Source organism: Chrysochloris asiatica, unplaced genomic scaffold (genome assembly GCF_000296735.1).
Source record: "Chrysochloris asiatica unplaced genomic scaffold, ChrAsi1.0 scaffold00328, whole genome shotgun sequence".
In the NCBI taxonomy this organism is placed as follows: Eukaryota; Metazoa; Chordata; class Mammalia; order Afrosoricida; family Chrysochloridae; genus Chrysochloris; species Chrysochloris asiatica.
The window spans coordinates 48548-59137 of NW_006408846.1; the positions used below are offsets into that span (position 1 = coordinate 48548).

The 10590-nt window shown below is 37.4% G+C and overlaps 1 protein-coding gene and 1 pseudogene across 1 annotated transcript in view; both read left to right on the forward strand.

Moving 5' to 3' along the window:
- The first annotated feature begins 2336 nt into the window (after positions 1 to 2336).
- LOC102820871 lies at positions 2337 to 5311 on the forward strand (annotated as a pseudogene).
- Positions 5312 to 9556: 4245 nt separating this feature from the next.
- The window catches only part of LOC102821256 (NKG2-A/NKG2-B type II integral membrane protein-like), a 7679-nt gene continuing 6645 nt past the window's right edge, over positions 9557 to 10590 (forward strand). Inside the window, exons 1-2 of the mRNA XM_006875467.1 lie at positions 9557 to 9743; positions 10341 to 10445. Coding sequence (XP_006875529.1) covers positions 9557 to 9743; positions 10341 to 10445 — 292 coding nt within the window. The remainder of the gene's footprint in view (positions 9744 to 10340; positions 10446 to 10590) is intronic.

Genomic DNA, 10590 nt, shown 5'->3' on the forward strand with positions numbered 1-10590 from the left:
TATTATTGTGGAAAAAGGAGAGCAGACAGAGAAGAAAGAAAGAAAAAATAAAAAATAAATCTGTAGCTTCTTGCCTTCAAGGCCATCTGATGAATTTCAAGATGCCATTGTTTGTTGTTAAGCTGTACTTCAGGATTTAATTTGCAGCCTGCTTTTTTTTTTTAAACTCTCTTCCTCTCCATACCCCCTGTTATGGCCTTTTCCCTATTAATAAAAATTCAAGGCTGGCTGTAGCCATTTAGAGCTGCCTGCTTGTAGCATAGTGGTTACAAATAGGGCTGTCAACCCAAGGCCAGAAGCTCAAAACCACCAGCTGTTCCATGGACTAAGGACTAGGTTCTTTGCTCCCACAAAGATTCACACACAGCCTCTTGGAAATCCCATACAGGATTACTATAAGCCGGAACTGACTCCAAAGCACTCAGCAAGTGAGAATACACATTTCTCTAAATGCTGAAAGGATCTGTGCACATATGTAGTGGAAGAACCCTCCAGTGGTGTGGGTAGGGGGTGTCCAGTCATTCAGGGGCCCCCTATAGTCACCAGAGTGGAGGTACACAGACAATTAGAGGCCAATGAACAGATACCAAAAAAAATCAGAACAAAGCAAAACCAAACAAAGTATATTGTCACCTTTGCTCCAAGGCTCTGAGGTCATTAATTCCTGACGGGTCTGTTTGCTCCCCTGCTTGGTCTTGCTGTTTGGACTCACCCAGGTTGTCAGTTCCGGGGCACTGAGTCTGGCAGATTCTAAAGTACGAGATTTCTTACTTCCGCTACAAATTCCACAAGCCTTCAAACTATTAAAATATTCCTACCTATGTGGTTCAGAGTTTTGGAGCTCTGCCCTGAACCCACTTATCTGGTATCCTGTGGTATTGCTGATGGAGATCTCCACTGCACCTCTACCCTATCCACCATCAAGCCCTACCTCCTCCTTTTTCCATTCTTGTCTCACTTTGAACTGTCACTTGACAATCTGTGAAAGCCAATCTTAGTGTTTGTTCTTGTCCTGGATTTACATTTTCAGATTTGTCTTTTTATTTCTTAGGTAGAGCAGAATCCTTGTAGGAGAGTAACCAGGCTTCCTCATAGTAGGATTCATGACTTCCTGAGTATCACAATGTGTGTGCCACTGCTTTGCTTCTAACCCACTTCATTTAGCAGAACAATATAATTGGTGCACATGTAGCTGACATAAGAAGAAATTGAAAATATGAGCACATCTGTAATAATTAGAGATTGAATTAGTAACTAAAATAACTTCCTACAAATGAAGTCCTACATTCAAAAAGAATGAATAGCAATGCTTTCAAACCTGAAAACAAATGGAAGAGAATAAAGCACTTCATATCTCATTCTATGAGGCCAAGGTTACACTGATACTAAAATCACTAATCCATGACAAATTTCTTTGAATATAAACTCAAATATCTTCAACAAAACACTAGCTATCCAAGTTAAACAACTGCAGAGTTTTGTTTGTTCATTGTGCTTTTTTATTTTTCTGATTTTTTCCTTTTTCTGTTTCAGTTTTAAATTTTTATTTTGGTGAAACGCAGGTATAACTTGTCCTACTATGATCCCCAAATCCTGCATTTTTTAAAAATTGAAGGTTTATGGCAACTCTTTGTTGAGCAAATCTATCAGTGCCATTTTTCCAATAGCATGTGCTCACTTCAAACCTTTGTGACATATTTTGGGAATTTTCACAATATTTCAAAATTTTTCATTAGCACATTTAATAGACTACAGTATAGCATAAACATAATTTTTATATGAACCTAGACAACAAAATATTCATGTGACTTGCTTTATTCTGGTGGTGTAGCACCAAATTTGCAACCCCTCTGAGGCGTGCTTACATATATAACAACACATTTCAACTACTTTACATGTGAAATTCAGTAAACTAACTGCATTCACCATGTTGCGCAACTATCACCATAATCTGCTTCCAAGTTTTACATCAAAACCCTGTGCTTTGGGGTGTGGTGCAGGGGAGGGGGTGGTGGCCTGGAGTGGGGTGTGGGGAGGGTTGGATGTCAACAAGCGCAGGGTATGGTACTGAGTTGCTGCAGCTGGCCTGGGCTGTCTGGAGCCACGCCTGGGTGGCTGCCACCTTCTTGCCTGCTGGGGATGGCAATCTTGGGTGGGGAAGGGGAAGGGTGCCTGCTGCAGGAGAAGCGCTGCTGAGCGGAAGGTTTCCTGTCAGGTTTGTCTCCTCACTAGACTATGAGCTCCTTAAAAGAAGGACTCGTGTCTTATTCATCTTTGTATTCCCAGTGTCTGGCACCATTCTTGATACATAATTTCAGCTGAATTTTGGAACATAGCCTCTGCTTCACTGAGGTCTACTACTAGTAATAACCACAATGAAGGTTTCCTTACAGGTAACTGTTTCTAGTGCCAAACTAAAAAGAAAAAAGAACTGGTTAGAGATAGCAATATATACAGAAGTAGCTAGTCATAGATGGAGAAATTAAGAAAACAGCAAAATTCAGTACTTCTTCTATGTCAAAATGGTATCAACAACTAACTGTACATGTGACCTCACAAACTACTTTGGAATTTCAAGTTTAGAATCATCACACTTTAAAAGCAGACACTACGTTAGGAAGACCAACAGTATATTTGGAAGAAGCTCTGTTAATACACAGTAGAAAATTGGAAAGAACAAAAGAACAATTAATGCTTTCCTTAGAAAACAAGAATGGTATTGTACAAATGGGTGAATTGACAGTAGTGTTTGATGGGTTGGTGGTTGAGCAAGAAAATCTAGCAAACTGCAACTCATCTCCAACCATAGAAATACAGCAAAATGGTGATGCCTTCATGAAAATGGAGAACCTTCATCAAGGACAACTACCAGGTTGACTGTTGAAAATATTAATGGAATGGATAATCATGTTCGTACAAATACTCTAATTAAAAACGCAAGCTGTTAATATTAGTTAATGGAGACAACACACCTTCATCTCCCATTTCAGGTTGCTGTCAGACACGAAAATACACCAACTCCAAAACCACTCAGACCTGAGCCTACTAATGACACTGTTAATGGAGAATCATCTTTGCCTGTATCAATTGATAATCTGCCACAGGGACTACAATAGTATCTGAAGAAACCATCTTGTCTTCAAATTACACTCGTACTACTATAAAAGAGCCTTCTTTTCAAGAAATACTGACTTTCTCAGAAAACAATGAATGTATTACTTCTACCAGTGTGACATTGGAATCTGAAACTAGAAGTATATTAGACCTTGTCACCTCTAATTTTGTAAATGGGTCTGCTTTTGAGGCAGCCAAAATAAGAAAGTCAGATGGGTGTGTGGAACCTATATGACAACAGTCTGGAAACACCAACACAGAAACATTGTTACTGGGGTGAACAAAGAAAAGACACTCATAATGGTGGTGGTGGTTATGTGTTTTGGAGTAGGTTCCAACTCATAGCTACCCTGTATATGGTTTCCGAGGCTGTAAATCTTTACGGGAGCAGAAAGCCTCATCATTCTCCAGCAGAACTGTTGGTAGTTTTGAACTGCTGACCTTAAGGTTAGCAGTCTGACTCGTAACCACTAAGCTACAAGAGCTCTTTTATCATCATGGTAGAAACTATTATGTGGATCATAACACCTGAACAACCACATGGGAGAGACCACAGCCTTTACTTCCAGGTTGAGAGAGAAGGGTTGAGGGTAGTGGAAGACTTTACTATGTGGATCATAACACTAGAACAACAACATGGCATGGCAGCAGCTGACCATGGAATAGGTTCGAAACTGAACAGTGGCAGTCTCAGAGGAACCAATTGCAGGGGACTATGCAACAGTTCAACCAATGATACCTCTATTCAACTTCAATTCTAGCTGCAGAAAATGATCCATATGGGCCTTTGCCACTAGGCTGGGGGAAAAAAGTATCTTCTACAGACAGAGTTTACTTTGTGAATCATAACACAAAAACAACTCAATGGGAAGATCCAAGAACTCAAGGCCTACAGAATGAAGAATCCCTGCCAGAAGTCTGGGATATCCAATATACTTGCGAAGGAGTTAGTTACTTTGTTGAACATGACACAAGAACAACCATATTCAAAGATCCACAAAATAGGAAGTAATCTGTAACAAAAGGTGTTCCACAGATTGCTTATGAATGCAGCTTTAGGTGGTAACTTGCTCACTTCCATTATTTATACCAGTCTAATACACTTCCCTGTCATATGAAGATCAATGTGTCCAGGCAGACATTATTTGAAGATTCCTTCCAAAAGATGATGGCATTAAAACCCCATGACTTGAGGAGGCGATTATATGTAATATTTCGAGGAGAAGAAGGACTTAATTATGGTGGGTTAGCAAAAAAAAAAAAAAAAAAATTTTTTTTTTGCTTTTACATGAAGTTTGTACCCAATGTATTGTTTGTTTCAGTATGCTGGCAAGAGCAACTATTGCCTGCAGATAAATCCAGCATCAACCATCAATCCTGATCCTCTTTCAAACTTCCGTTTTATAGTCACTTTATTGCTATGACACTGCTTCATGGAAAATTTATTGATTGTGGTTTCTCTTTACCATTCTACAAGCATATGCTAAGTAAAAAACTTATTATTAAGTATTTGAAATCTACTGATACTGAATTTTATAACTCCCTTATTTGGATAAGAGACAATAATATTGAAGAATATGGCTTAGAAATGTACTTTTCTGTTGACATGGAGATTTTGGGAAAAGTGACTTCGCATGATCTGAACTTGGGAGGTTCTAATATCCTGCTGACTGAAAAGAACAAAAATCAATATTTTGCTCTAATGACAGAAGGGCATTTTTCTCGTGGAGTACAAGAACAGACCAAAGTTTTTCTTGATGGTTTTAATGAAGTTGTTCCTCTTTAATGGCTGCAGTACTTTGATGAAAAAGAATTGGAGGTTACGTTGTGTGACATGTAGGAGATTGACTTGAAAGATTGGCAAAGAGATACTGCTTATTGACACTATACAAGAAACAGCAAGCAAATCATTTGGTTTTGGTAGTTTGTGAAAGAGATAGAAAATGAAATAAGAATGCCACTTTCGCAGTTTGTCGCTGGAACCTGCCAAAATCTAGGAGGATTTGCTGAGCTCATGGGAAGTAATAGGCCTCAAAAGTTTTGCATTGAAAAAGTGGCAAAGATACCTGGTTACCAAGAGGCCACACATGTTTTAATCTCTTGGATCTACCCCCATAGAGGAGTTATGAACAACTTAAGAAGAAACTTCTTTTTGCTTAGAAAAATATAAGAGACAGGGGGATTTGGACAAGAATGAATGTGGCTTCTTGTCTTAGAGGAGCTCCTGCATTTAAACACTTTAGCTAAGAAAAATTGCACAAATAGTATATATAAGTTGTTCATTCTGTGCAGTGAATTTTCTGAACCTTTCAAAGTATAAATGTTTTCCATTCTTTCACAGAAATATGCAAAAGAAATCATTCTTTTCTACTTTATTTATTGTTTCCTTAAAGTAACTGACCAGGAAAAAGACCATCCTTAAATTTTGAAGCAAGCAAGACTTTAGTAAAAATTCATTATAGATGAGCATATGTTCATTGCTTGAGTTTTACAGCTACAAGTGTATTAAACACGACAGCCATTCATTCAAACAGATGCTTGGTTTGCTTTACCTCGTTTCTATTATCCAGGAGAAAAGTGCCAATTGCCCCATGTTCTTTTCCCTTATGCAATATCTCTTCAGGGTGTATAGTTGCATGGATGTTTAGGAAGGTATTAAGAGCTTAAGCAAAATCTTACTTTGAAAATATTAATAAATGCTGCTGGCTTTTCTGAAGACAGGTGCTTGAACCTGTTGATGTGTTTTTAAATAAATACAGTAGTTGAAAAACTTCCCTCTTAGCTACATCAGTAATACAGGCAAAGTAAGGGGCTCTGGGTTTTGATTGTGTGGATCATGACAAGCTATGGACAGCATTGCGAAATATGAGTATTGTGAAACACTTAATTGTGCCCATGAGGAATCTGTTCCTGGACCAACAGGCAGTTGTTTGAACAGAACATGGGAATGTTTAAAATTAAGAAAGGTGTGTGACAAGGTTGTATTCTTTCACCAAACTTATTCAATCTGTATGCTGAGCAAATAATACTAGAAGCTGGGTTTTATGAAGAAAAACGTGGCATCAAGATTTAAGGAAGACTCATTAACAACCTGTGATATACAGATGATGCAACCTTGCTTGCTGAAAGTGAAGAGGACTTAAAACATTTACTGATGAAGATCAAAGAGCACAGCCTTCAGTATGGATTACATCTCAATGTAAAGGAAGCAAAACCCCTCACCACTGAACAAATAGACAATATTCTTATCAAAGGATAAAAGATTGAAGTTGTCCAAGACTTCATTCTTCTTGGATAAACTATCTACACTCACAGAAGCAGCAGTCAAGAAATCAAATGATGTATTGCATTAGGAAAATCTACTACATAAGTCCTTTTTAAAGTGTTGAAGAGCAAAGATGTCAGCTTGAGGACTAAGGTTTGCCTGACCCAAGCCATGGTATTTTCAATAACCTCATATGCATGCAAAATCTGGACAGTGAATAAGGAAGACCGTAGAAGAATTGATGCTTTTGAGTTATGGTGTTGGAGGAGAATATTGAAAGTGCCATGGGCTGCCAAAAGAACCAATAGATCCATTTTGGAAGTAGTGCAGTCAGAGTCCTTCTTAGAGGCCAGGATGGCCAAACTTTGTCTCTCATACTTTGGACATATTGTCAGGAGGGACTAGTCGCTCGAGAAGGATATCATGTTTGGTAAGGTGGAGGGTCAGAGAAAAAGAGAAAGACCCTCAACGAGATGGATTGGTCAAGTGGCATCATTGATGGACTCAAGCGTGGCAACAGTAGTGAGGTTGGCCCAGGTTCGGGCAGTGTTTAGTTCTGCTCTGCATAAGGTCACTATGGGTCAGTACTGACTCGATGGCACCTAACAACAACAAAGGAGCTCTGGTAGCGTTGCTGTTGTTGTTAGGTGCTGTTGAGTTGATTCCGACCCATAGCAACCCTGCATAGGGTTTTCAAGGAGCAGCTGGTGAGCTTGAACCACTGACCTTGCAGTTCAAATGACTTTGCAGTCTGATGCATTAGCCCACAGCAACACACCAGGACTCAAGTGATTACGAATTGGGCTGCGAACCTTAAAGTCAGCAGTTCAAAACTACCAGCTGTTCTATGGGAGAAAGATGAGACTTTCTGCTCCCGTAAAGAATTATAGCCTTGGAAACCCTGTACAGGATTGCTATGAATCAGAACCAACTCCACAGCACATAACCACCAACTGCCAATGAATGAAATAAATGAATGAAATCATAACTTACATGAAAGTCATATGTTAGAACTGATAGAATTTAGTTTATTGCAGAAATTAGAAAAAATTCATTGAGCAACATAGAGGTTTGTTTACATGTTTCTTTGGGACACTAAGTATTTGTGGAATTAAAAAGAATCAGGTACTTCTGTACTCCTGTTTTGAAATCTGTGGTGTTCTTCAAATTAATTCATAATAAAAGGATGCAATTTAATGTTGAGGAACATATAAAAGGAAATGTGAACTTTTTCTGCTTCTCTTTGTGTTCCAAGTTTCAGTTTGTAAAATCAGATGGATTGAATAATTGCTTAAGCATTTAAACATCCAAACAAATGAGACTAGCAATTTTCTATCAGTGTTTAAGTATTTCCACTCCTCTTAAATTCATGAAAATTCTATGTATCTGGGTTAAATAAGCATATATAAAAATCTTTAGGCTCCCCCCACCCTTTTTACATAGACCAAATTATTTTTGTACTAAATTTAAAAAATAACACGCTTTCATTGTTCTTCATTATAAAGAAATTTGCTATATGACAGAGACGTATAATAAAATCTGATGTGAATGAAAAAGAAAACTAGGTAAGAGAGGAAATACAGAGGATTTTCTCCGTAAACCCAATCCTCTGTATTTCCTTTCTCACTAACTTGATAATCCCTAATGAACTTTAGTTAATGATTAGCCTATTTTGGGTACTGCATATAAATGGGATAATATCATATTTATCCTTTAATGTTTGACTTATTTAACTCAACATACAGCTCAAGGTAAAGCCAGGTTAAAAATATAGTAATCTCTCAGAATAGTATTTAACAAATACGATTATGTACTTGTTGATAATGGTCCTATGGCTTTTAGCATTTTTTCACTGTAATACCCAGTGACTGATAGATTTCAATTGCCAACCAGGGGTCCTTTCTATCATAATAGGAATGGTATAGTGAAATGTAGAAAGAAGTATGCAATTGAAGATTTTTTCAAGCTAGTCTAAAACTAGGACTTTGAAATCTAAGACACTGTTAGTATGGCTAAAATTTAATAGCTTGTGATCAGATGGAAACATTTAACTATATGCTGGAACAAATCCTTTATCCATCCAAATCCTATAGAATATGAAGTAAATTTCTCAAAAATATTTGAAAAGAGAAAATCTATACAAGATGTTTCAAGATCTACTTTGTTCTTTCAATAAGAGCTCAGTAGCTCCTGTGTTCTGCATGTGTGACATATGAACTAAACTGACTTCAAAATAGGTCAAGTGTGAGAATTTCCTGTTCAAGCACTAAATAACACATTAATAAGCCATCTACTTTTTCCACTCTTGCCTTACACTGAGCCCTAACAAGACAGAGTATGAAGAGCACAGATATAGTTTATTCTTGTACAAGATTAATGGCTTAGATTTCTCCTTCTAATACTCAACTATAACAGACTCCTCTAGGACAATGATCAGGCCTCCCCATTAAAGGAAGCATGGCTTCTGGCAAGCAGAAGGTATGTGTAACTGCTCTACTCTCTTTTCACCCACTTCATTTAGGGGGAGATTACAAATGCTGTGCAAGATAAAGCTGCAATTAATATGTGTTCAAATCACTGTGGAACATTAGAGGCAGGATGGAAAGTAAATTTCAAATATGAAATATATTGAGGATATCTTCTTTTATTAAAACGATCACCTGTAGAGAAATAGTCAAGTATGCACACACACACATTTGGTTTGTGAATCAATATCATTTAATGTGAAATCCCTAAAACCTCATGACAATGAACAATAAATTTGGATTTCTTAATTGGCCCAATCTGTGTCTTTAAATAATACTGTATTATTTTATATTGAGTCCAGTCTTTATAGCCAGATTTTTAAACATTTATTTAATTGAATGACTCAAGGTCAGACATGATTCCTCATGCACTTAGTTAGAATTTTGTTTAAATGCAAGATATCTTTTTTTTTTTTTTAAGCGCTTACTATACCATGCCACGTTTGTTTAAAGGTCAAAGTGAATCTAAATCATAATTTTAGGTTCTTCACCTGAAAAATGACCATGAACCCTCATCTACCACCTCCCTTCGCCCCTGTTCCTCAGATCCAGTTTGAGTATGCTAGGCATCCGGTCATACTACGTGTCATGTATTGACTTCTTAAGCACAGTTACCCTAACGCCCAATACCTGACACCACTCAGCTGCAGAAATGAGTAATCAAAGAGTAATATACTCAGAAATCAAGCTGACCAAATACCTAAAGGGGCAGCAAATCAAAACTGCAAGCAAAAATAGCTCCATTTCAGATGCTGAGCAGGGAATAACCTATGCGGAATTAACCCTGCATAATCCTTCTTGTGATCTTCAAGGAAATGACAAGAATTCCCACTGTAAAGGTAAAGTGTTTATTAGATTTTCAATATAACTGCTCTAGGATATGTAGATGGGGTGTAGAAATGTGGAGAAAGAGTGAAAATGTACACAAAGATCACCACCAACAACATGCCTAACATAGCCAAATTTAGGGAATGTTGTTAAGTGCTGTTTAGTTGTTTTGACTCATATTGACCCTGTGTAGAATTTCCGAATCTATAAATCTTTGGAGGAGCAGAAAGCTTAATATTTCTCCCATGGAATGGCTGGTAGACTCAAACCAGCAACCTTGTGATTCACAGTCCAGGGCTACTGAATCACTTTAAGGAATAGGCTAACATATATTCATTTCTGAGCACACAGCAGATTCATATGGAATCTGAAGAAAAGCTTTTTTCAGGCAACTTTGAAATCTGTAGCTTTTGACCAACAATTCATGGAGCATTATATTTATTGAAATGAAGTGTTTTAAATAGAAAGATTACAAAGCTGAAAGTGGGTTTATTCAGTTCCAGAATTTATGCATATACTTTCCTGTGCATATGTTTTCTCTTGTATGATAATCTTCCTAACAATTTGATTCATTTTCCCTTTATCGGTATTTCCATTTCTCTCTACAGATTTCCCATCATTTCCAGGGAGGCTCATTTCTGGAATCCTGGAAATCATCTGTATTTTCTTGTTGGCCAGTGTAATAACTGTGACAGTTATAGATCTTGATCCCTGTAAGTTTCTGAATGAACACAAGGAAACTTGTCACTTTAATGATTTGTAATTGTCTCTAAACATTTCATAATGTCAGGAAATAAAACTTTCATCTTGATGTCATCATTTGGACTCAATGTTTATATTGGCACTAAATGTGGAGAT